This window comes from Diceros bicornis, chromosome 18 (genome assembly GCF_020826845.1).
Source record: "Diceros bicornis minor isolate mBicDic1 chromosome 18, mDicBic1.mat.cur, whole genome shotgun sequence".
NCBI lineage: Eukaryota > Metazoa > Chordata > Mammalia > Perissodactyla > Rhinocerotidae > Diceros > Diceros bicornis.
In genome coordinates this window covers 10825211-10852133 of record NC_080757.1, presented here as the reverse complement: position 1 = coordinate 10852133, position 26923 = coordinate 10825211, and the positions used below count along the sequence as shown (strand labels likewise).

Here is a 26923-nt window from a genome sequence, read left to right as displayed (position 1 = left end):
CCTCAGAAGCGCCGAGAGCGCGGCCGGGACGGTTGGAGAAGAAGGCGGCTCCCGGAAGGGGGAGAGACAAACTGCCGTAACCTCTGCCGTTCAGGAGCCCGGTTACTTATTTATTCGTTACCCTTTTTCTTCTTCCTCCCCTCAGGATCTTTTCCTTCCCCCCCCTCTTTTTTTTTTCCTTTTTAGGAGACGAAAAATCTCCGGAAAGGGGGAAGAGAGCTCCTTTCGCTCTTTTTCGTTTCCCCGCCTCCTTCCCTCCCCCACCTTTCCCTCCTCCGGCTTTTTCTTCCCTACTCGGGGAGGTCCTTCTCGGTGGCCGCCCCGACGGGGTCTGAGCACCTAGGCGGAGGCGGCGCAGGGTTTTTGTAGTGAGGTTTGCGCCTGCGCAGCGCGCCTGCCTCCGCGATGCATGGAGGCGGCCCCCCCTCCGGGGACAGCGCATGCCCGCTGCGCACCATCAAGAGAGTGCAGTTCGGAGTCCTCAGTCCGGATGAACTGGTAAGCGGCTCTGCCCTTCGACTCCTCCTCCCTCCCGCGCCGCGGGCGGGGCTTGACGGTGGCTGCGGAAACTTGGTGCTTCTCGCTGCGTAAGAGTCACCGGCAGGGAGAGTGGGTTAGCGGCGCCGACGCAGTGTGGGGGTCCAGCCTCGCGTCCTCCCACAGTTAAATTTTGCTAGGATGTGAGCAGGCTGAGCGCTGTGTCCGGGAGGGGGGCCTGGCCACAGAAGGGGCTGGTGAGGAGGGTGACTGGCTCCACATCTCAGAGTTACCGACGTTAAACGAGGTGAGACGAATCCTAGGGGGCCTTTCAGCTTTGGATAAGAGGCCGAGCCCCAGATATTTTTCCTCCCCCTTCTACAAATATTAATTGAGCACTTGCTATGTGATAGAACAGACGCTGGGGATACAGAGCTGAGCAAGACAGACAAGGACCTGCCTTCTGTGGGAAGGGGCAGGGGAGACAGACACTAAACATATGGATAAATGAATAAACAAGATAATTCAGTTAATAGCAAGTGCCCTGAATAAAGTGAAACGGTGTAAGGCGATGGACGTCACTGAGGTGAGGCTTCTTTAGATGGAGTGGTGTTAGGGTCTGGGAAGGCCTGTCTGAGGAGGTGACATTACTTGAAAATCATCCAGGCCATAAATTCTAGGTCAAGAGCTTTTCAGGCAGAGGAAGCAGCAAGTGCAAAGAGCCTGAGAGAGGAAGGAACTTGGTGTGTTCCAGGCGCTGAAAGAAGGCCAGCGTGGCTGGGGTTTAGTGGCTGAGAAGGAGAGTATTACCAAAATGGGCAGAGGAAGCATCAGGTGGGGCATGCCAGGTGGGATATTGTAAATCATGATAAAGAATAGAAAATAGAATATTCTATTTTCAGTAGGAAGCCATTGGAGAATTATAAGCAGGAGAGGGACATCAAGTTTACATTAAAAGAGAAAACAAAACCTACTCCTTTGTTTGTCCTGTGAAGATCTGATTGGGGAGGAGGGCTAAGAATGGAAGTGGGAGAGACCAGGGAGGAGAGTGGGTCTAGGGGAGAGCTGTGGGTGACTTGGACTCCTTCCTTTGTGGAGCGAACTGGTTGGAGAGAATGGAGTTGAATGGCTGTGTTTGTGGATGGAGGCAGTCGCTGGAAGAGAAGGCTCAGGTGTGTGAAAGTTGTGTCAGGAGTTAGAACTTCCTGAACTCACATCATACCACAGAATAAATTCCAAATGGAGTTAAGATTTAAACCTAAAAAACAAAATGTAAAGCACCAGAAAAATACAGAAGGCTTTTAAGGTGCTGATACTAGGGGCAGAACCCTTAATAGTAATGAGTTAATTGTAGGTAAATTTTTATCGAGTCCCTATTATGTGATAGGCACTGAGCTAAGCATTTTAAATACAAGGCCAGATTTTAAAGAAAGGAAGGGCACATTTCACGAGCACTTCTGTTTATCAGAGACACCATGGACAGCTGAAAAACAGATTGGGAAACAACGTTTGCAATGTGATGGACAAGGTTAGATTTCTTTTTTTTTTTTTGTGAGGAAGATTGGCCCTGAGCTAACATCTGCCAATCCTCTTTTTTTGCTGAGGAAGACTGGCCCTGGGCTAACATCTGTGCCCATCCTTCTCCATCTTCCTCCACTTTATGTGGGACGCCGCCACAGCATGGCATGATAAGCGGTGCATCGGTGCACGCCCGGGATCTGAACCAGCGAACCCCGGGCTGCCGCAGCGGAGCACGCACACTTAACTGCTTGCACCACCGGGCAGGCTCTAGATTTCTTAATATACAAGGAACACTTACAAATCGGGAAGGAGAGCACACATCTAGACAAAGGGATGAAAGATCCGAATAGGCAGTTCACAGAAGTAGTATAAATGGCCAATAAAAAATATTCAGCTTGCTAACAAAAACGTGCAAATTAAATAAAATTTTTTTCCTTATCTGATTTTTCCCTGCTGGCAAAAATATTGGGAAATAGGCACGCTTACGCATTGTTGTAGGAGGATAAATTGGTATAACCTTTTTGGAGGACAATCGGACAATTTAATCAGTCATTTAATATGCGTATTCCTTGGCCCAGCATTACCACTTCTAAAAATTTATCCTTGAATAAGAAACTCTTAATTTGTTCCTCTCGAACTTGCCCCTCCTCTAAGTCTTGCCTAGTTCATTGAGCAAGCATTGCCTCCGCTGTTCATCCAGTTGCTCAGGCCAAAAACTAAAAAGCCATCTTTGATTCTTCTCTTTCTCACAACCTCCACTCAGTCTGCCACTGTCAGTTGTACCTTTCAAAATATATCTGGAATCCAGCCATTTATGACCATCTCCATCTCTACTGCCACGTTCCATTCCCCCATCATCTTTCCTATGGAGTACTGCAGCGCCCAGTTGTTCCTCCTGCAGTTTGCAGGGCAGCTAGAGAGATCTTTTTATCATGTCTCTTCCTGCATGGAATTCCTTCCAAAGGATCCCAACTCCTTACTCTGACGTATGAGGTCCTTTATTATCTGGCCCCTGCTTGCCTCCCCATCTCATCACCAATCTCCTCTTTGCTCTTCTTTAACCACACTGACCTGCTTGTTCCTCCAACACTGCAAGCTCATTCCTGCCTCAAGGACTTTATTATTCAGTATTCCTGCTGCTTAGAACAACATTGCTTGGGTCTGCTCCTTTAAGTCAGTATGTTCTCTGCTCCGATGTCATGTCATTAGGAGCACTTCCCTGACCACTCTGTAAAGTAGCATCCGCATTCTCTAAGCCTTAGTCTTGATTTAATTTTACTTCATAGCCTGTCACTACCTGAAAGGATTAGTTTTTGGTTACCTCAATAGAAGGTAAATTGCATGAGGGACTTGGTGTTCACCTCATTTCCTTCAGCCTCTCAAATAGTGCCTGGCACATAATAGGCATGTAATACAAGTTAATTGAATAAATGAGTGAATAAAATATTGGGGAAGGATTTTTATTACAACATTGTTTGAAAATGGTAATTATAAATCGCCTGAATATTTACTAGTGGTTGCTATTGGGTAATCCAGTGTCTTTTCTTACAATAGAATAAGACCTTCCCTATATATTAAATCCCCTGTTCCCAAACTGCTGAGGCACTGCAGCAAACTCACAGGGGCCCAGTGAGAGGTTTTAAATTTTCAAGAGAAGCACAGAAACACAGCAACATTTGATGCCCTGGGAACTCTTAGTTCCAGGTAGTTCCCTTTCAGCATTAGATGGCGCCAAATCCCTTTCGATGACGTCATGTCTTTGTAAAGCTGGGTTTTTAGCAGTTGCTAAATACTGGGTAAAAATCAGTGTAGAGCAAGAAATAAGGGTGGTGATGTCCAATCTGATTCCAAGATTTGAGAAGTTGTGCAGTGCCCAACAGGTGTCGTAGGTAAATAATTGTGGTTATTTGGGAAATAAATTAAACTATTTTTATTTTAATATATTAAAATATTTTTCTCAGTTTATATGTGTTATTTTTTCAAATGGCTATTGAGTTTGCTAGGACATAAATGCTTATTAAATTGTTTGGATCTAGGTACCTAATAAGTGTGGGCCTGTTTTGACCTAGAGAGTGCTGTGCAAGTTACTAAGACACTAAGGGCGTTGTGTACTGATAGAGTTTAGGAATCTGTATAAGTGAAAAAGTTACAGGACAGTATGCAGAATGAGACCTCACTTATGTAAGAATGGGAACATATTGCATTTTTTAAAAAGTATGGAAGGCTGTTTCACAAAACTTTATAGGGGTCATCTCTGGGATGCAGGATTATGGGAGACTTTGATTTTGCTTTGCAGTGCTTGCAGTTTTTATGGTGCTCCAGTATTTAGAGGGAATAACAGTTATACCTCGGGTAGGATGGTGGGTAGGTCACGGGCTTCTTGTGGAACATAAGGGTCGACTGTCTTCCAGAAGTCTTGGAGTGGGGTGTATATCGAGGTACAGAGGGCTTTGAGAATTGGCTGCAACGTAGAGCTGTTGTCTTTGCTGTTGTAGGATGGGTTTGGATGTTACCGAGTGAGGGTAAGGAAGCGGGGAGGGTTGGTGCTAGGGCTTTATGCAAAGCTTGTACAAAGTCAGGAGAAATGGGTACTTGATTACATTTGAAGGAGTTGACCCCTGTTCATTAAAAGCAACTGTCTCCCTTGGAAAGCATAATTTATTTATTCCCCAACTTATTTCAGGAAGGATTTAAAACAGTAGTATACTTTTATGTAGTGTGGGTTACATTGGTGAATCAGAAGATTGTCCTTGTCTTCAAATTATTTAGAGTCTATTGAGAGATTTCCTATACATTCAACAACTGTTTACTGAGTTTGGACCATGTGCTGTTTGTTTGCTGTGTCCATGCTGAGGATATAAAGATCAGTGAAACATGATCCTTGCCCTCAAGGGTTACAGTCCAGTGGGAGAGACAAATGTGTAAACAAGTAATTAAAGTTGGACTGAGAACCTTGCTGGGGTGTGGACAAGGTTAGGAAGATTTAGAGAAGACTTCACAAAGGTGACATTTGAATTGAGTCTTAAAGAAGTTTACTGGAAAGGGGGCATGTGAAGAAAAGGAATTTTGAGAAATCTAGTGCAGTCGGAGCATAAATGTAGGGGGACAAATGTGGTAACAAATAAAGCTGTAAGTGTGGGTTGAAGCCAAGTTGTAAGGACCTTGTGTGCTTTGCTAAAGTGAGGAGAGCAAATGAGTATTTTCTGAGAAATATGGCGGGCCTTTTGTTCTCTCACCTCAGGGGCATCCCCCTGGGACTGGCCACCTCCTCAGGGGTCTAACCTTTATCCTGTAGGTAGTGAGAACTAGTGTTTGGATGAAAGGTTGGGGGCTAAAGTAGTTTGTATATAATCCAGAAAGACAATTTGTTAATTTACGTAGAGGGATAGTCCAGAACATTCCAGGACAGCGCCTGGCCCAGTCTCAATGCCTGGAAGCAGAATTAGTCCTTAGAAGGTGGTTGGCTTGGTGCGCATGGACTTGGAGCAGAGGGAGGTGAAAAGGTTTGAGCATGATTTCCCTTAGGTACCTCTAGTGACTCCCTGACAGATTCAGGCCTGCTTCCGCTTTTTTGTGTTTCGTTGAAGGTGAGCAAACTCCTTTGTATTTCTCCCAAGACATAATGCAGCTGATGGGGTTCCAGCTTTGTGAATTTGTGAACTGGGCCTGTCTCCCTGAGATTTCACCAGGTTATCTTCATGAGCATTGTGGGTATTCAGAACCTCTTCAGCCTTGCATCTGTAGACCGTTTTTGGTTTCTACCCAGCAGTGGCTAGTCAGATCCATTATGAGGGCATTACTGGTTTGACTGGCAGGGGACAACATTCTCTCTTTTTTCCAAGTTCTTTGAGGGCACTTCCTGTAGTGTAGGGTTCTAAGCAGTTTAGTTCAGTTTAACAAACATTTATTGTGAGTCATGGGATCCAGGATGATAGAGAAATGCTGCCTGCTCAAGAGATGCTTATAATCTATGGGGAAGCCAGGCCCGAGTAGATAATTTCATTGCATATGAGATGTGTGGTGATAGAGGGGTTATGGAAGCACACAGTAGGCATGGCATTCTGCCTTAGGGAGGCTGTGGAAAGGTTTTCTGGAAGAGACATGTCTGAGCCGAGTCTTTAAATAGCACTTTGTCTTGTGGGGAAGGGCATTCCAAGCAGAGATAACAGCATGTACAGCAGGGACCCAGAGGAGTGCGTCACGTATGCTGGGTGATAGGGGGACTACAGGGGACTCTGTTATTGATGTGGAAAAAGAAAGGAAGGTGGAAACATCATAAAACCCTTATTGTAGGCTGTCCTGCTGAGTTTGGACATGATTCTGAGGACGAGAGGGTATGAGGATTAGCTTTCCATTTTAGAAGAAACACCCCAATTGTGATATGGGTGGATTGGAGAGAAACAGGCTGATGACCTATGGAACACTCTGGTGTAGACTACAAAGGAAGGGCCTGACCTAGGGCAGTGATTGGAGGGATGGAGAAGAGGGGCAAGACTGAAGAAGTATTTAGGAGATAAAAATGACAAGTTCTTGGTGAATGATTGGACAATGATAGCTGTCATTTATTGAACACGTATTAAACTGTTGGGGAAGAGGGAGAATCCCCCTCTGCCCTTTCCCTTAAGGTTCTTATGGCTAGCCAAGTAATTAAAAGACAGGTTAGCAGGAGAAAATAATACCAAGTTTAATAACATGTATACATGGGAGAAACCAGGGAAACTGAGTTTCTCAACACAATGGCAGAGATTCTCATCTTAAATACTATCTTCAGCTAAAGACAAAGGAGGATGTTGTGGGGGGTAGTTGTTTGGGATTTCAGAGGGGAAGACGACAATTCACATGGAGAGAGAAATGTAAATGTTTGTCAGACAATTCTTTACAGGACCATCTAGAGATTGTGGCTGGAGAGACAGAAATCACAGTAATCAAGAGTATGTAGGGCTGGCCCCGTGGCTTAGCAGTTAAGTACGCGCGCTCCGCTACTGGCGGCCCGGGTTCGGATCCTGGGCCCGCACCGATGCACCGCTTCTCTGGCCATGCTGAGGCTGCGTCCCACATACAGCAACTAGAAGGATGTGCAACTATGACATACAACTATCTACTGGGGCTTTGGGGGAAGAAAAAGAAAAAGGAGGAGGATTGGCAATAGATGTTAGCTCAGAGCCAGTCTTCCTCAGCAAAAAGAGGAGGATTAGCGTGGATGTTAGCTCAGGGCTGATCTTCCTCACACACACACAAAAAAAGGAAGATAGTATTAACAAAAAAGAAAAGAGTATGTAGATTTAAGTCCTCTCCTTCCGTACTGATAAGAGTTTCTACAGATGAGGCCATCCCCCCCTCTTCCCAATGTAGAAAGGGAGATGCATTTACAAATGTAAATATTTGGTAAACAGAACTTTGAAAAGAATGGGCTTAGCGGGACCCTGCCAGTCTGTCTGTACCCAGAGTTAAATTCTAAATTCCTTTAGGCAGTTAATGGGGGAGGTCAAATGTCCGTCAGAGAAAATAACCAAGGTAAAGAGATATATTTCAGGGTGGCCAGTATTGATTTCCCACAACATCCTGGGTTTGTGGGCTAATTAAGTCCTTAATGGTTACATAGTTCATAAGTGATAGAGCCAGAATTCTAAACCAGGGGTCTCCGACTCCAGCCCATGCCCTGTCAACTGTTTTATGCCTGAGGGAAGGCCGGATAAGTGTTGTTTCTGACTTGAGTGCCACCATCTTAGATGGGGACTAAAGGAAAAGGAGAGATTTTTGTAGAGAAGGGAGTTTGCGTTTAGACATTTTGAATTTGATTTATCAGTGAGATATCTGAAGGGGTTCAGTAGGTCATTTAATATGTGAACCCAAAGTCCAGGAGAAAGATGAGGCCTAGAGGTAGAGATTTGGGTGTCATCAGTATATAGTCAAAATCATGGGGCAGCATATAGGGCACAATGAGAAGTGTGGATGAGCTGAAACCTTGGGGAGTAGCAGTGTTTAAGGAGCAGACCAAGGCAGAGGAGCTTAGGAAGGAGACTAGGAAGCCGAAGCCAGGAGGTAGGAAGAGAGAGTGAGCTTCAAGGAAGTGGCCTATCTGCAGTGTGTCACAGGCCAACAAACTAAAACTGGGACAGGCTTGTTGGATTTGGCAGAGTGGAGCTCAGTGGTCCATCAAGAGTGGTTTCCGGGATGTGGTGGTAGCAGAAAAAGATGTACTATTTAGGAAGATTGCTGTGTATATGCTCTCATAATCACTGCAGTTTGCAGTTTGAACTCAGTCGTCTGTTTGTCGAGCATGACGTGGTGGAGAGAATACACAGCAAATCCTGGCTCTAGCGCTTTCTAGTTGTATGACCTTGGGCCTCTCAGTTTTATAATCTGTAAAATGGAGCCAGTGATGCATATTTTAGAATAGGTTAGTCGTGAAGATAAGAATGAATCAGCTAGCACTGCGCTTGGGACCAGGAAGATGTCTCCTGGAGTTTAAATAATTATTTATGCTGCAGCATGGTTGACTAAGATGAGCATATGTTTGGGAGCAGAGAGGGTTGGGTTCCGCTTCTGCTGGCTCCTTCAGATTGAGGCTTTGGGCAAGTCACTTCACACAGCCTCAGGTTTCGCATGTCTGAGATACGAATTCATGCTAAAAGGATTAGTGGTTAGGGTTAGAGAAACAAGGTACATTAGGTACCTTTGCTGCCTAGCATGAAGTTGACACTCAGATCGAAGCTTTTATTAAGTTCCTCTAAGTTCTTCTCTCTAGAAGTTAGTAGACCAAAGCCTAACTAATTTAAAAGTCCTTAGTTTTCAGCGTGTGAAAACTAAAGTTTGCCTCAGCTAACCTCCAGCCCAGGGCAGAAATCTCTTCTCCAACTCGTGTCTACTTCTGAGCTCTTCCATCTCTCCCTTTCCTTCACTGAATTGGTCCCTTTAAGTCCTGGCTCCACCTCTCTCAGGATTCTGGCCCTTCGCTCTGCCTGCATCTCATGAGGTGCCTGGGTTCACTTTTGCTCCAAATAATTTTCACCAACCTGCTGCTCTGGCACCCGGCTCTCCTGTTTTATAATAAAGTCTCCATCTGAAGGTGAAAGGGTTCAGGCTGGCCAGGCCCTTAAGGAGGAGGAGGTGACAGGGATCGGGGCAAAGAGTGCCTAACTTGAGGAGCTGAAATTGGAGTTGGCAGAGCATGTCTTGGGGGGAGGATACCTGGGCTGTCTCAGCGGGACGCAGTGCAGAGTGGTTCCTGCTAGGTACTTAGATTCTGGGCTTGATTTCAGCCTCGGGGAGGAAACAAGGCATTAATACCCCCTTGAAACAACTTTTATTTCTTTTTTCTGTTAAGTCCTGTGGATGTCAATGACTTAGAATTCAGCCCAGAGGGATGTCTGGGGTTGAGTCCTAGAGATAGGCGATCTGTATGGAGCCCAGGGTCGACTGCAGTCTAGTCTGAGCACCCCGCTCCCGCTCAGACAGTGACTGGAACAAGCTTGTGACTTGTGATATTCAACTCGGGCATTTCCAGAGGTATACGCACTGATCCCCCATTCCCCTCACTCCAGGCTAAACCTGGTTAGTTCTTCTGTAAGTAGTTTGGGGTTCTTTGAGGCCTTAGTATAGGAAAGCTGGAAACTAGGAATCCTAGTTAATTGTTATTGGCCTTTTTTTCCCGCAGAAGCGAATGTCTGTGACAGAGGGTGGTATCAAATACCCAGAGACAACCGAGGGAGGCCGCCCGAAGCTTGGGGGGCTGATGGATCCGAGGCAGGGGGTGATTGAGCGGACTGGTCGCTGCCAAACATGTGCAGGTGAGTGTTGAGGGGCTGGCATGGAATCCTGAAGGGCAAGGAGAGAGGCTTGGCTCCTTAAAGAAAACCAGGCCTGAGGGTGGACCCCTGGAGACCTAGTCTCCAAGGTGACAGTGGGAGGAAAATGTGGTGTGTGTTCCCACAGGAAACATGACAGAGTGTCCTGGCCACTTTGGCCACATTGAGCTGGCCAAACCTGTGTTTCATGTGGGCTTCCTGGTGAAGACAATGAAAGTTTTGCGCTGTGTCTGCTTCTTCTGCTCCAAATTGCTTGTGGACTCTGTGAGTGGGGGATAGGCCCCGGCCTCAGGGAGGGGTTGCTTGGTGAGGGGCAGGGGAGCAGGCCCAACTGACCCTGCTCTGCTCTGCCCCCAGAATAACCCAAAGATCAAGGACATTTTGGCGAAGTCCAAGGGGCAGCCCAAGAAGCGGCTCACGCATGTCTATGACCTCTGCAAAGGCAAAAACATCTGCGAGGGTGGGGAGGAGATGGACAACAAGTTCGGTGTGGAGCAGCCTGAGGGCGATGAGGATTTGACCAAAGAAAAGGTAGCTGGGGCTGGCCTAGACTGCTGGGAGGGAGGGGTCAGGAGGTGGTCCTAGAGGTCTGGAGAGAAGAGTGGGAGGGCTGGCCTGGTGTGGAGGGAGATGGCCTGATCTCTGGCCTCTGATGACCCCTCTCTCCTTTGAAGGGCCATGGTGGCTGTGGGCGGTACCAGCCCAGGATCCGGCGCTCTGGCTTGGAGCTATATGCAGAGTGGAAGCACGTCAATGAGGACTCTCAGGAGAAGAAAATCCTGCTGAGTCCTGAGCGAGTGCATGAGATCTTCAAACGCATCTCAGATGAGGAGTGTTTTGTGCTGGGCATGGAGCCGCGCTATGCCCGGCCTGAGTGGATGATTGTCACAGTGCTGCCCGTGCCCCCTCTCTCTGTGCGGCCTGCTGTTGTGATGCAGGGGTCTGCCCGTAACCAGGTTAGTGGCTTCAGGATCCTGCCTCTCAGATAGATAGCTAGATGTCTGAAGGGAGGGAGCCCTGTGGCTGGGGGTGAAGGTGTGCAGGAGCCAGTGGTGGAGTGCAGTGTGCATGGGTGACGGACAGATCATCTGGGTCTGAAAATACCCTGCCATTTGTTAGCTGTGAGACCTTTAACAAGGCCCTTGACATGGTTAAAGGTCACAAAGGTGCTTCTGTATCTATGAAATGAGAGACCAGACTTGCCTCCCAGAGTGGTGTGAGGATGAGAGAGGTGCTGTGTGCTGGCACATGCATGCTCAGTGCTCAGTGGTGGCTGGATTGTGACAGTGCTGACTTCTACCTCAGGATGACCTAACTCATAAACTGGCCGACATCGTGAAGATCAACAATCAGCTTCGGCGCAATGAGCAGAATGGTGCGGCGGCCCATGTCATTGCAGAGGATGTGAAGCTCCTCCAGTTCCATGTAGCCACCATGGTGGACAATGAGCTGCCTGGCTTGCCCCGTGTGAGTCAGCACGCTCCCCACACCCTGCGCCTGAGTAGGGGGCCAGCATGAGGCCTCCAAGCTCTGGAGAAGGACCCACTGCTGACTACTGGGGTGCCCCCCCCAATGTTTCTTCACAGGCCATGCAGAAGTCTGGGCGTCCCCTCAAGTCCCTGAAGCAGCGGTTGAAGGGCAAGGAAGGCCGAGTGCGAGGGAACCTGATGGGCAAGCGAGTGGACTTTTCAGCCCGCACTGTCATCACCCCTGACCCCAACCTCTCCATTGACCAAGTTGGCGTGCCTCGCTCCATTGCCGCCAATATGACCTTTGCAGAGATTGTCACCCCCTTCAACATTGACAGGTGTGCCTCAATTCAGAAGCCCTGCATGGAGTGGCCAGGGGAGACATGAGGGGAATGGGCTTGGAGCGAGCAAGAGGGAGCATTGAGGTTTAGAAGTTTGGGCTTTGGGCTGGCCCCGTGGCTTAGCGGTTAAGTGCGCGTGCTCCACTGCTGGCGGCCTGGGATCGGATCCTGGGCGTGCACCGACGCACCGCTTCTCCGGCCACGCTGAGGCCACGTCCCACATACAGCAACTAGAAGGATGTGCAACTGTGACGTACAAGTATCTACTGGGGCTTTGGGGGAACAATAAATAAATAAAAAAGTTTGGGCTTCCACTTGGAGCTTTGGTGTGAGGGTAGTGACAAGGGCTTTTTGGGAAGCATTTTATTTATTGTACCTCTTTTCCCTCCTAGACTTCAGGAACTAGTGCGCAGGGGGAACAGCCAGTACCCAGGGGCCAAGTACATCATCCGAGACAATGGCGATCGCATTGACCTGCGCTTCCACCCCAAGCCCAGTGACCTTCACCTGCAGACTGGCTATAAGGCACGTAATAGGGCCGGCCCCGTGGTTTAGCGGTTAAGTGCGTGCACTCCGCTACCGGTGGCCCGGGTTCGGGTCCCGGGCGCGCACTGACGCACCGCTTGTCCGGCCATGCTGAGGCCGTGTCCCACGTACAGCAACTAGGAGAATGTGCAGCTGTGACATACAACTATCTACTGGGGCTTTGGGGGAAAAATAAATAAATAAAATTATTAAAAAAAAAAAAAGGCACGTAATAGACCAGGGCCTTTCTCATCTGAGTGGGAAGCTCTCTGGAGTGGGGGCCTGCTGGAGTGGGCCATCTGAGGCTGTCTTGTTCATTAGGATCCAGGCTTGTTGACTCTCTTTATAAAAGACTACTGCTGTCCTAGGCTAGGTTATAGCTGCCAGCCACTGGAATTCTGGGTGGGGATCACATAAACCCAAGGGTAGCAAGAGGGACATAAATGGCGGGGAAGAGGGATCTAGGGATGGACAGAGCAGAAGGCTTCGTGTTCAGAGTCTCTCTCTCTTTTCTCCCTTGATTGAGTTCCCTGAGGTGGAGGGTATTATGTCTTAGTCATCTCTGATAACCTGGTATCTATCCCAGGCCTGGGCCAAAGGGGATCGTTGATAAGCGTTTTAAGTGAAATAACACCACCACAGTGTCATGCGTTTCCGTGTACAAAGCATTTTAAGTACACTGTCATTTCATTCTTAGCATATCCCTTGCACTGAGACTAATCTGCACTTCATCTCCCTAGGTGGAACGACACATGTGCGATGGGGACATTGTTATCTTCAACCGGCAGCCAACTTTGCACAAAATGTCCATGATGGGCCATCGGGTCCGCATTCTCCCCTGGTCTACTTTTCGCTTGAATCTTAGGTCAGTCCCCTTGCTGAGGAAAGCAGGCTGGGACGGGGCTGCTCCCTGAGGTTTCATACAGTCATCTTCCCGCCTCTGACTTCTCTCTTTCCCTGCAGTGTGACAACTCCGTACAATGCAGACTTTGATGGGGATGAGATGAACTTGCACCTGCCACAGTCTCTGGAGACTCGGGCAGAGATCCAAGAGCTCGCCATGGTGCCACGCATGATTGTCACCCCCCAGAGCAATCGCCCTGTCATGGGCATTGTGCAGGACACGCTCACTGCAGTGCGCAAATTCACTAAGAGAGACGTCTTCCTGGAGCGGGTGTGTGATCCTAGAGAGGAAACCTGTCTGGGCAGGTGGAGGGGCCTCAGGGTAGCGGGGCGGAGGACGGAAGGAAGCGCTATGATTTTTGCCCTGACTTGCTTTGCACTGACCTGTATGTGAGACTGGCTTTTCTATGAGGCGGAAGGAAGGGGGTCAGGAAAGATCAGAGGCCGAAAAAGGTGCATGGCTTTAGCTCCCCATTTAATTCCTTAAAATGGCATGTAATTTCAGGTGTTGTCTGGAAAGTAAAGGTGAAGGGAAAAATAAATGTGACTTTGTTAAAATTTTTATTTATTTGTTTATTTTTACTTCCACTTATTTCCTGATTATTAAGTAATTGGTACTTGTTAAAAAACAAACAAACGTGGGGCCAGCCCGGTGGCGCAAGCGGTTAAGTGCGCACGTTCCGCTGCGGCGGCCCGGGGTTCGCCGGTTCGGATCCCAGGTGCGCACCGACGCACCGCTTGTTAGGCCGTGCTGTGGCGGCGTCCCATATAAAGTAGAGGGAGATGGGCATAGATGTTAGCCCAGGGCCAGTCTTCCTCAGCAAAAAAGAGGAGGATTGGCATTGGATGTTAGCTCAGGGCTGGTGCTCCTCACAAAAAAAAAAAAAAAAAAGAAGTCTCACTATCACAATGAATTTTTTATTAAAAGTTTGGAAAACACTTTCCCTGGAATCTCTTTGCCCCTGAAATCTGGCTTCACACCTTGGGCAGGGTGGCCTCCCCTAACATACCCAGAGGTGAGGCCTGCAGTTATGACTTTGTGTCTTTCTTGCTCTTTATCTCACAGGGTGAAGTGATGAACCTCCTAATGTTCCTGTCAACGTGGGACGGGAAGGTCCCACAGCCAGCCATCCTGAAGCCCCGGCCCCTGTGGACAGGCAAACAGATCTTCTCTCTCATCATACCAGGCCACATCAATTGCATCCGCACCCACAGCACCCATCCCGATGATGAGGACAGTGGCCCTTACAAACACATCTCTCCTGGGGACACCAAAGTAGGGCTTAGCTTCTGGATGTGTGGGGACAAGATTTGGACATTGGAGCCAGAACAGGTGCCTTGAGTGGGTGCTTTGTCCACAGGTGGTGGTGGAGAATGGGGAGCTGATCATGGGCATCCTGTGTAAGAAGTCTTTGGGCACATCAGCCGGCTCCCTGGTCCACATCTCTTACCTAGAGATGGGTCATGACATCACTCGCCTCTTCTACTCCAACATTCAGACCGTCATCAACAACTGGCTCCTCATCGAGGGTGAGCATAGGAGCTCTACCAAGCCCTCTATGAATGCTATCTCTCCCACTTCTTGCTGCCCTTCTTCCATCTCTTGCTCTTTCCTCCTTGGATTGGTGTTTCTCCATCAGCTCTCGGCTACAGTTCCATCCCATGCTTCTTGGGAATCTAAAGAGGGTGTTGCTGATGCCTCTCCTTGTCTCTAGGTCATACCATTGGCATTGGGGACTCCATCGCAGATTCTAAGACTTACCAGGACATTCAGAATACTATTAAGAAGGCCAAGCAGGATGTAATAGAGGTGAGAGAGAAGGCTGGGCGAGGACTGAATAAGAGGCTCTCAGAGACTTTGAACCTAACACCAGCTCTAGCAAGAAGGGTGTCGGGGTTAGAGGAAAGGGAAGTAGTTACAGAGGTTGATGTTGCCCTGAGAATTCTGCTTCCTCCTTTGCACCCAGGTCATTGAGAAGGCTCATAACAATGAGCTGGAACCCACCCCAGGGAACACTCTGCGGCAGACATTTGAGAACCAGGTGAACCGCATTCTCAACGATGCTCGAGACAAGACTGGCTCCTCTGCCCAGAAATCCCTGTCTGAATACAACAACTTTAAGTCTATGGTTGTGTCTGGGGCTAAAGGTTCCAAGATCAACATCTCCCAGGTGGGGAGCCTTGTCTTTCCAGATAGGGGGCCACATGAAGGTTGGGAGGGGGGAAAGTGTATGTTTGGAGGGGTTGGGAAGTTGGGGAAAAATACTGGGAACTCTTATTTTTAAGGCAAAGGGAGGGCCGACCCCGTGGCTTAGTGGTTAAGTGCGTGCACTCCGCTGCTGGTGGCCCAGGTTCGGATCCCGGGCGCGCACCGACGCGCCGCTTCTCTGGCCGTGCTGAGGCTGCATCCCACATACAGCAACTAGAAGGATGTGCAGCTATGACATACAATTATCTACTGGGGCTTTGGGGGGAAAATAAATAAATAAGTAAAATCTTTAAAAAAAAAAAAATAAGGCAAAGGGAGAGTTAGACGTACCCCACCTTTTCTGTTTCCCAGGTCATTGCTGTTGTTGGGCAGCAGAACGTGGAGGGCAAGCGGATCCCATTTGGATTCAAACACCGGACTCTGCCTCACTTCATCAAGGATGACTATGGGCCTGAGAGCCGTGGCTTTGTGGAGAACTCCTACCTGGCTGGCCTCACCCCCACTGAGTTCTTTTTCCATGCCATGGGGGGTCGTGAGGGTCTCATCGACACAGCTGTGAAGACTGCTGAGACTGGTGAGGCTTTTCAATCCGGGGCCCTTTCATGGGCTGGTACCAGGGACTACCACAGGCTGAAAATCCCGTAGGATGTGGAGAGTGGCGCTTCTCAGGCTAAAGGCTTCTATTCCCAGAGATGTAATTTGGGCCTTTATGGAAAGAATAGAGACTAGAGTTAGGCAGATGCCAAGAGTTAGGCAAACACCCTTGTTCTGATTGCTGTACTGCATTCCATGATGCAGGGAGAGAGCCTCAGGGTCTCTGCTACTGACCTGTCACATGGCGGGTGGTTCCTACAGGCCTCTACTTAGCCCTGGCTCCATCTGGTGGTGGACGTGACTTTCACTGAGAGACCTTGGGGTTGAGGGGGCTCCCACCTGGCTCATCTGAGGATCCACATGGGTTAAGGATCCAGAGTGGCCACATGGCTTGTCCTAAGATAGGGAGGACTTTGGGGCTTTGTCATCCTCTCCTTGCCTTGGGTCCCACAAGTGATTACCTCCCCCCAGGCTACATCCAGCGGCGGCTCATCAAGTCCATGGAGTCGGTGATGGTAAAGTATGATGCGACTGTGCGGAACTCCATCAACCAGGTGGTGCAGCTGCGCTACGGCGAGGACGGCCTGGCGGGCGAGAGTGTTGAGTTCCAGAATCTGGCTACCCTTAAGCCTTCCAACAAGGCTTTTGAGAAGAAGTGAGGAGGGGCAGGCGGGTGGTTCTCACCCCCTGGGGCTCAGGGCCCGCGTTGTAGGATTCCTTTCCCCACACACAGAGCCTGGAATGTGTCTTGCAGTAGAACTTACTTTTTAAAGCCGTTTCCCCACCCCTCTGAAAGCAGCTGTGTGATGGGAGAGGGTGGGTCCAGGGCAGAGTTAAGACCCATCCCTGGTTTGTCCCTAGTGATGGTACAAAGCAGGCCCAGAGGGGCTGGTGCAGGCTCAGGTCCTATTGGCAGCCCTCAAGCCTGGATCTTATATTTCCCCGCTCAGGAGTCTTGCCTCCAAACCCCTGTTCCTGTAGGTTGCACACCTTTGGGAGTCTCACAGTGCCCATTGTGGGGATCAGACCCCAGCCCCACCTGCCCCTTGACTCCACTCCCTGCCAACTGTAGGTTCCGCTTTGATTATACCAATGAGAGGGCTCTGCGGCGCACACTGCAGGAGGATCTGGTGAAGGACGTGCTGAGTAATGCACACATTCAGAACGAGCTGGAGCGAGAATTTGAGCGGATGCGGGAGGATCGAGAGGTGCTCAGGGTCATCTTCCCAACTGGCGACAGCAAGGTGTGTGTGGGCAGAAAGGGCTGGGCTGGAGAAGTGCTGCCACTGCATGGCTGTCCCAACCCGTGAACCTCCCTCACTTCCATGCTGCCTCAGGTTGTGCTCCCTTGTAACCTGCTGCGCATGATCTGGAATGCTCAGAAAATCTTCCACATCAACCCTCGCCTTCCCTCCGACCTGCACCCCATCAAGGTGGTAGAGGGTGAGTACCTGCTTCAGGGCCTCCATGCCAGGCTTGGGGGGATAGGAGCCAGCTGGACCCTGGTCTACAATCTCTTCACCCCTCGCTTGGCCCCCAGGAGTCAAGGAATTGAGCAAGAAGCTGGTGATTGTGAATGGGGATGACCCACTGAGCCGGCAGGCTCAGGAGAATGCCACGCTGCTCTTCAATATTCACCTACGATCCACGCTGTGCTCCCGCCGCATGGCTGAGGAGTTTCGGCTCAGTGGAGAGGCCTTCGACTGGTTGCTCGGTGAGATCGAGTCCAAGTTCAACCAAGCCATTGTGAGTATTGTACTCCTCACCTCAGTCTTGTTTATCTCCTTTGACCTATTGACTTCTCTGGTCTCTGAGAACAGCCCACTTCTACCCACAATCACCTAATAATGGCTCTCATTCATTGAGAGACTGCTGTGTACCAAGTCCTGTGTTTGGGGGTTTATACCTTTATTCCTTAGCAGTCTTAAGACGGACGACCCTAGTTGGGGGGGTGGGGGTTAGTCCCGTGTAGCAGAGATAAAAACTGAGCCTTGGAGAGATGGTGTGACTGTATTGTATGATACATATAGAAAATAAGTGGCATGGCTGGGATATGAAATGGGAGTATTGCTCTTTATTTTCTTAAAATGCCTGCTGTGCGCAGAATCCTGATTTAGATGGAGGTAGGGAATTGGAGGGAGTAAGCAGAAAAGAGATTTATAGATATTGGAATATACTATTACTATCTTTAAGAGGTTTACAGGGTAATGGAAGGAGAGAAACATAATTATAGGCATGTCTCTGAGTCCATTTGGTGTAAATCCAGTTTTATAAATCCAATAATTAAAATGCATTAGGGAATACTACAAAACATGGTTGAAAGAAATTAAAGAAGACTTAAATGGAAAGACATCTGTGTTCATGGATTAGAAGACTTAATATTGTTAAACGGCAGTAATCCCCAAAGTGATCTACAGATTCAGCACAATCCCTATCAAATTCCAGCTGCCTTTTTTGCAGAAATTTACAAGCTGATCTTAAAATTCGTATGGAAATGCAAGGGACCCAGAATAGCCAAAACAATTTTGAGAAAGAACAAAGTTGGAAGACTCCCACTTCCTGATTTTAAAAGTTACTGCAGAGCTACAGTAATCAAGACAGTATACTACTGACATAAAGATACATATACAGATCAGTGGAATAGAATTGAGAGTCTAGAAATAAACCCTCACATTTATGGTCACTTGATTTTTGACAAGGGTGCCAAGTCAATTAAATGGGGAAAGAATAGTCTTTTCAACAAACAGTGCTAGGACAACTGGATATCCACATGTAAAAGAATGAAGTTGGATCCCTACCTCACACCATATACAAAAATTATCTCAAAATACATTAAAGAGCTAAAATTAAGTGCTAAAATTGTAAAACCCTTAGGAGAAAACACAGGGGTAAATCTTCACCACCTCAGATTTGCCAGTGGATTCTTAGGTATGACACCAAAAGCATGAGCAGCAACAACAACAACAAAAATAGATAGATTGGAATTCATCAAAATTTAAAACTTTTGTGATTTAGAGAACACCAAGAAAGTAAAAAGACAACACACAGAATGGGAGGAAATATTTGCAAATCATATATCTGATAAGAGCTATGCATAAAAGGATATATAAAGGTCTATTACAAGTCAACAATAAAAAGAAAAAATGTTGGGCCAGCCTGGTGGTGTAGTGGTTAAGTTCACGTGCTCCACTTTGGCGGCACAGGGTTTGGATCCCGGGCATGGACCTACACACCGCTCATCAAGCCATGCTGTGGTGGCGTCCCACATGAAAAATAGAGGAAGATTGGCACAGATGTTAGCTCAGGGCCAATCTTCCTCACCAAAAAAAAAAAAAACAAAAAGTGAGGGGCTTATCATTAAGCCTTCTAGGGTAGACAGAGATATAAGGAAAAAATAAATGATTCATAAAAAAAAGTCAAAGGATTTGAATGGATGTTTTCCCCAGAGAAGATATATAAACCACCGGTAAAAACATGAAAAGGTTCTCAACATCATTAGTTAACAGGGAAATGCAAATCAAAACCACAGTGCAATACCACTTCATGCCCACTAGGATGGCTAAAAAAAAACTTACAAGTATTGGTAAGGATGTGGGGAAATTGGAACTTGCATACCTGGCTGGTGGGAATGGTGCAGCTGCTTTGGAAAGCAGTCTGGCAGTTCCTCAAAAGGTTAAACATAGAGTTACTATATAAGCCAGCAATTCAACTCCTAGGAATATACCCAGGAGAATCGAAAACATATGTCCACACAAAAACCTGTGCACAAATGTTCATAGCATTATAATAACCAAGCAGTGGAAACAACCTAAATGTCCATCCATTCATGAATGGATAAACAAAACTGATATATCCACACAAGGGAATATTATTCAGTGATAAAAAAGAATGAGCTGTCAAGCCATAAAGAGACAGCGATGAACCTTAAATACGTATTACTAAGTGAAAGAAGCCAGTCTGAAAAGGCTACATATTGTGTGATTCCATACCATGAAAAAGGTGAAATTTTATGATATGTGATTATATCTCAATTAAAATAATATATTGGAGAGCTTCCCACTTAGAAGACTTATGAAATAAATATTTACCCTGTAACTAGCATACTTGTAGGAATCTGGACTGTGGGTGCTATACTACCTTTTTCTGGGTGTGCCAGCACATCAGGTGCTAAATGGCATGTGTAAATTGAAGCGATGTCTGAGGAAGGGGATGATCAAATAAGACTGATTTTTTTTTTTTTTAAGTTTCTCTGTCCTTTCCAAATGCCTTTGCCCCATGTCCTCTAAGAGCAGAGGATAGTCCCAGCTCTGACTGCATTTCACTCTCGTTCACCCGAAGGGAGAAGTTTGCTTTTTCTGATGCCAGCTTTTCTTACTCTGTAGGCCCATCCTGGGGAAATGGTTGGAGCTCTGGCTGCACAGTCCCTTGGAGAACCTGCCACCCAGATGACCTTGAACACCTTCCACTACGCTGGTGTGTCTGCCAAGAATGTGACACTGGGTGTGCCCCGACTTAAGGAGCTCATCAACATTTCCAAGAAGCCAAAGACACCCTCACTTACTGTCTTCCTGCTGGGCCAGTCTGCTCGAGATGCTGAGAGAGCCAAGGTAGGGGTTGGGTAGATGGGCTTCCTGGCAGGAGGAAAAGGAGGGGAACTCTTCCCGTTGAATAAAGGGTTTGGGATTTCCTCTATAGGAAGGTTTGAAGAGGCCTTTGGAGCCACCCAAATGCCTATGTCATGAATCTGTCTTTCTTCCCAGGACATTTTGTGCCGCCTGGAACATACAACATTGAGGAAGGTGACTGCCAACACAGCCATCTACTATGACCCCAACCCGCAGAGCACGGTGGTGGCAGAGGATCAGGAATGGGTGAATGTCTACTATGAGATGCCTGACTTTGACGTGGCCCGAATCTCCCCCTGGCTTTTGCGGGTGGAGCTGGACCGGAAGCACATGACTGACCGGAAGCTGACCATGGAACAGATTGCTGAAAAGATCAATGCTGGTAAGGCTGGGAGAGCAGGCCCAGCTCAGGAGTCCTGCCTGGACTTCCCGTCTGTCATGTCACTGCACTCTAGTCCCAAACAAGCCACCCAGCCTCACCGCCTTCCATGCACCAGTTCTGTTCCTCTAATGCATCTCTTCTCCAGGATCACTGCTCCCTAGTCTTCAGTATCTCCAGTTCCCCTCTGCCCTCCCTTTTCTTTCTCAGTGTTTCCCCTCTCTCTTTCTAGAAGGGTTCTATGTGAAAGAGGGGAAGCCAAAAGAGAACCCTGTGTGGGGAGAGCTGCAGATGAACAGTGACTAGGACGCAAGTCCTATAGATGCCGTCTTTCTCATGGCTGCTTCTCCCCACTAGGCTTCGGTGATGACTTGAATTGCATCTTTAATGATGATAACGCAGAGAAGCTGGTGCTCCGTATCCGCATCATGAACAGTGATGAAAACAAGATGCAAGAGGTAAATGGGACCCGAGAAGAAATTGATATGTTAAACATAGAAAACTGTTAAATCATGTTTGTGACAAAAGAAGTTAAAATGAAAGAACGTTGAGGTACCAGTCACACCACCTAATGTAGGAATGGAGAATGGTGGTTAGCTATGATTTTCAAAACTTTCAGCAGCAAAAATCTTTGAAATCTGAAGTAGAGGTCATATAGATAAAACAGATGGCATTGAAATGGGGGCGACTCCATAGCCATGTCACATGTGGGAGAGCCTTGGCTCTCCCACAAGGCTCCTGCATGAGGGTTGGGGGCAGGTTGGACAGTAGGAATTGCTGTGTCCTAGGGAAAGTGATGTGACAGCAGGTGGAACAAGACCCGAGAAAATGTTTGACAAGTGACTTCACTCCTGGGCCTGGCTCCTAAAAAATTGCTCAGCAGATGTGGGTGTCTGTTGCTTTAATAATAAAAACTCTGAACTTACTAACTAATGAACTGTCAGAGAATAGATAAGAAAATTGTGACATGTCTTGATGGAATACAGTATACCTCCATTAAATGAGATCACTTGTCAAGGCAGTGGCAGCCTGGGCACCTGCTCCGTGAGTGCCAGAGCGAGCAGAAACTGCTGATGCCTTGCTGCAGCCCTCAGAGTGCACACAGACACAAGTGGGAATTGTGTTAGGGTGGTGGGGTGGGTGCCTTTTCTAAGGTTTCTTTTAATATAGTCCTACAAACACAATCAAAAGTAATCTCACTGGAACTGAAGAGGGCGGACCTGACTTGACTCTTAGGTCCCTGAGGAGGCTGTGGTGTGGGCTGAGCCTGGGAAGAGACCGGAGGATTCCAGGAGCTGACTTCACTCTTGTTGCAGGAAGAAGAGGTGGTGGACAAGATGGATGATGACGTTTTCCTGCGCTGCATTGAGTCCAACATGCTGACAGATATGACCCTGCAGGGTATCGAGCAGATCAGCAAGGTCAGCCATTCCCTCCCCCATAGCCCTTCCACCTCCCACTTCTTTCCCTCCACCCCACCCAACCTGAGCTTACTCTGTCCTCCTCCAGGTATACATGCACTTGCCGCAGACAGACAACAAGAAGAAGATCATTATCACAGAGGATGGGGAGTTCAAGGCCCTGCAGGAGTGGATCCTGGAGACGGACGGTGTGAGCTTGATGCGGGTGCTCAGTGAGAAGGACGTGGACCCCGTGCGCACCACATCCAATGACATTGTGGAGATCTTCACGGTGAGCCGCTCAGAGACCCGCTGCCCTGGTCTTTCCTGGATCTCTGGCTATAAGCCCCCTTCCCTGGTTGCATTCCTTGCTCTCCACTCACAGGATTTCCTTGGTCAGATTTTTTAATGTCTGAATCTACTTTCACTGACTTCTGACCCTCTCTCTTTGGATCTGGGTGGCAGTAGGAGCCGGGAGGAGAGCAGAGCTACTTGTTCTTGACCCTTCACCTCCAACTCCCATGTCAGGTGCTGGGCATTGAAGCTGTGCGGAAGGCCCTGGAGCGGGAGCTGTACCATGTCATCTCCTTTGATGGTTCCTATGTCAATTACCGGCACTTGGCTCTCTTGTGTGATACCATGACCTGTCGCGGCCACTTGATGGCCATCACGCGACATGGAGTCAACCGCCAGGATACCGGACCTCTCATGAAATGCTCCTTTGAAGAAACGGTAATGGCAGAACTTCTGAGCAGGGTGGAACTAGAGAGAAGGGAAGGAGGGAGTGCTGTGGGAAGAAGGGCATCCACCAGAGTGAATGTGCGGTGGGCACTGGAGCTGTTCCTCCCTCTTTTGTGTCAGTGGGCTGTCACGAGAGGAACAGCCCTGGGGCACTGTGTAGAGGGTCTAATGGGGCCTGCCCCCTCTTCCCATGGTTCAGGTGGATGTGCTTATGGAAGCAGCCGCACACGGAGAGAGTGACCCCATGAAGGGGGTGTCTGAGAATATCATGCTGGGCCAGCTGGCTCCAGCTGGCACTGGCTGTTTTGACCTCCTGCTCGATGCAGAGAAGTGCAAGTATGGCATGGAGATCCCCACCAATATCCCCGGCTTGGGGGCTGCTGGACGTGAGTATGAGGGCCTCAGCTGCACAGAACCTGGCTGGGCCTACCAGGAGGAGGCAGGCCATGGATGGGAGGGCGGCCAGTCCCTAGGTGATGGTCCTCATAAGTCACCGTGTGCCCCTTTGCAGCCACTGGCATGTTCTTCGGCTCAGCACCCAGTCCTATGGGAGGAATTTCTCCGGCCATGACACCCTGGAATGTGGGTGCCACCCCAGCCTATGGCGCCTGGTCCCCCAGTGTTGGTGAGTGACCCAGCCCAGGAAGAGAGCCCTCTAGGTGGTTCAGAGGGTGGGTGAGCTGGGCTCGTGAAGAGCCACCACATTGGGACACTGGAGGCCTTGGAGCTCTAGGGAAGGTGTCGGGTGGGGTGGGTTGCTTGGGCTCCTGCTCTGGTTTTAACTTAACCTTTCTCTCACTTTACAGGGAGTGGAATGACCCCAGGGGCAGCTGGTTTCTCTCCCAGTGCTGCTTCAGATGCCAGCGGCTTCAGCCCAGGTTACTCCCCTGCCTGGTCTCCCACGCCAGGCTCCCCAGGCTCCCCAGGCCCCTCAAGCCCATACATCCCCTCACCAGGTGAGTCGTCCCTGTCTGACAGGGCCAAGTTTGTTTCCTCTCGGATCTTACCTTTTGGGCGAGTCTCTCCATCACTAAACTCCTTTCGGCTTCTTTCCCACAGGTGGTGCCATGTCTCCCAGCTACTCGCCCACATCGCCTGCCTATGAGCCCCGCTCCCCTGGGGGCTATACGCCCCAGAGTCCCTCTTACTCCCCCACTTCACCCTCCTACTCCCCTACCTCTCCATCCTATTCTCCGACCAGTCCCAACTACAGTCCCACATCACCCAGCTACTCTCCAACCTCTCCCAGCTACTCCCCGACCTCTCCCAGCTACTCCCCAACCTCTCCCAGTTATTCTCCCACTTCTCCCAGCTACTCGCCCACTTCCCCAAGCTACTCGCCCACATCACCTAGCTACTCGCCAACTTCTCCCAGCTACTCGCCAACCTCTCCCAGTTACTCGCCAACCTCTCCCAGTTACTCGCCAACTTCACCCAGCTATTCTCCTACCTCTCCCAGCTACTCGCCAACATCTCCGAGCTATTCACCAACGTCACCAAGCTACTCACCCACTTCCCCAAGTTATTCACCCACCAGCCCTAACTATTCTCCAACCAGTCCCAATTACACCCCAACATCACCCAGCTATAGCCCAACATCACCCAGCTACTCACCTACTAGTCCCAACTACACACCGACAAGCCCTAACTACAGCCCAACCTCTCCAAGCTACTCTCCAACCTCACCCAGCTACTCCCCGACCTCCCCAAGCTACTCTCCTTCAAGCCCACGATACACACCACAGTCTCCAACCTATACCCCGAGCTCTCCCAGCTACAGTCCCAGCTCTCCCAGCTACAGCCCTACCTCACCGAAGTACACCCCAACCAGTCCTTCTTACAGTCCCAGCTCACCGGAGTACACCCCAACCTCTCCCAAGTACTCACCCACCAGCCCGAAATACTCACCCACCTCTCCCAAGTACTCTCCTACCAGTCCCACCTATTCACCCACCACCCCAAAATACTCACCAACGTCTCCTACTTATTCACCAACCTCTCCAGTCTATACCCCAACCTCCCCCAAGTATTCACCTACTAGCCCCACTTACTCACCCACCTCCCCCAAGTACTCGCCCACCAGCCCCACCTACTCACCCACCTCCCCCAAAGGCTCTACCTATTCGCCCACTTCCCCTGGCTACTCGCCCACCAGCCCCACCTATAGCCTCACCAGCCCAGCCATCAGCCCGGATGACAGTGATGAGGAGAACTGAGGGTGAGCAGGGTGTGGCGGCAGCTGGCTAGGGCGAAGGGCAGCCTTGGTGATGCCCTGCAGCCCTCACCTCCCTCGTGGGGTGCAGGCCTCCAGCCCAGGTCCTTTGTACATAGCTCTTTGTGACAAAGTTCCCCATTGAAGTTCTGGTCCCATTTCTGGTGGGCCTTTTTGTCTTGTCCTCTACTTGTGCTGTTTCAGAACCCACTCACCCAGCTGTGGTGTTCTCGTTCCTACCCCACCCACCCCAGGCCTGTCCCCAAGTTGAGGATCTCTCCTTGCCTATGGCTTGATTTGGGGGTAAAGGGTATTTTAACTTCCTAGGGGTAGTTCTTGCTCTGGGTCGTTTACGGCTGATCCTTGGAAAGAACAAAGCTAAAAGCTAAAAAGCTGCCTTTTGTCTGTTATTTTATTTTTTGAAGTTTAAATAAAGTTTACTAATTTTGACCAAAAGTGTGTACATCAAATGCTTAATTTGGAGGCAAGAATACCCAGGCCCCGGCCCCTGCCTGGGCTGCTGTTCCATTTAGTGTGTTTGAGCTGATCCCAGGGGAGCAGGCAAGACAATGAGAGCAGACAGTCTGTCCATTGAAGAAATACCGACTGTGTGCCATGCATCGCTCTGTCCCGGGCTTGTGGTGGTCAGACAGAGACCACCCTTGTCCTGCATTAGGGCAATAGTGAACATAATGGCTTTTTAGCCCATTTTAGTATGTAATTTGGAAAAGCATAGAAAGATGTAGTACAGAAGCAGAAAAATTTCACCCTTCATGCCGCCACCAGGAGGCATGTTTTCTTTTGCTATTTTTCCTACACATTTCTCAAGTTACTTCTAATCAGCTTTTGTTTTGGCCTCAAACCAACAGTGAGAAGATTATGAATACTGAAAGCCAAAGTTAAAGGATTTGGGGATAATTTTCTGGTTTTAGCTGATCATTTCATATTTTCTTTCATTAGCTCCTTCTTAACGTGGATATCAACTTTCTATATTCTCTGCAAGCTATTTCTGCTTTGCTTTAGCTATTTTTAATTAATTTTCTTAAACTTTGAAATATTTCATAGTATAGAAAGTGATACGGCCAACATCTATTAATTTATCACTAAGATTATAGATGGTAGATATCATTTTGCCACATTTAATCCAGATCTTAAATTGTTTTGAAGGAAATGAGTTCTTTTTATAAAAAGGATATACATATATTTATTATAAAAGATATGAGCACTGTAGAAAGAAGAAAATAAATTTCCCCAAATCCTACCGCCTAGAAACTAGTGTTGACAGTTGGTGAACACAATTTTACCAGACATCTCTTTCATCATGTAGAATGATGATAAAAGGTTAGATACAAATTGTTTAATAAGAATGGGATTAGTGGGCCGGCCCCGTGGCTTAGCGGTTTAAGTGCACGCGCTCTGCTACTGGCGGCCTGGGTTTGGATCCTGGGCGCGCACCGACGCACCGCTTCTCTGGCCATGCTGAGGCCGTGTCCCACATACAGCAACTAGAAGGATGTGCAACTAAGACATACAACTATCTACTGGGGCTTTGGGGAAAGAAAGGAGGAGGATTGGCAATAGATGTTAGCTCAGAGCCAGTCTTCCTCAGCAAAAAGAAGGATTAGCATGGATGTTAGCTCAGGGCCGGTCTTCCTCACAAAAAAAAAAAAAAGAAAAGAATGGGATTAGTTACATACTGTCTTGATTTGTGGCTGCTAT

General features: G+C 48.6%; 1 protein-coding gene across 1 annotated transcript; it reads left to right on the top strand.

Annotated features, from left to right (window-relative positions):
* Positions 1–12: 12 nt before the first annotated feature.
* On the top strand, positions 13–25660 carry POLR2A (RNA polymerase II subunit A). The gene is made up of 29 exons (XM_058559814.1): positions 13–498; positions 9656–9788; positions 9934–10070; positions 10164–10337; positions 10481–10762; positions 11112–11273; positions 11393–11613; positions 12009–12141; positions 12882–13006; positions 13105–13315; positions 14111–14320; positions 14406–14574; positions 14760–14854; positions 15012–15215; positions 15605–15827; positions 16319–16502; positions 16920–17091; positions 17185–17290; positions 17388–17593; positions 20230–20454; positions 20608–20854; positions 21209–21309; positions 22168–22272; positions 22361–22543; positions 22780–22983; positions 23192–23378; positions 23504–23617; positions 23799–23948; positions 24052–25660. Exons 1-29 carry the CDS (start codon positions 406–408, stop codon positions 25206–25208), a joined length of 5913 nt encoding a protein of 1970 aa, XP_058415797.1. The 5' UTR covers positions 13–405; the 3' UTR covers positions 25209–25660.
* Positions 25661–26923: the final 1263 nt, after the last annotated feature.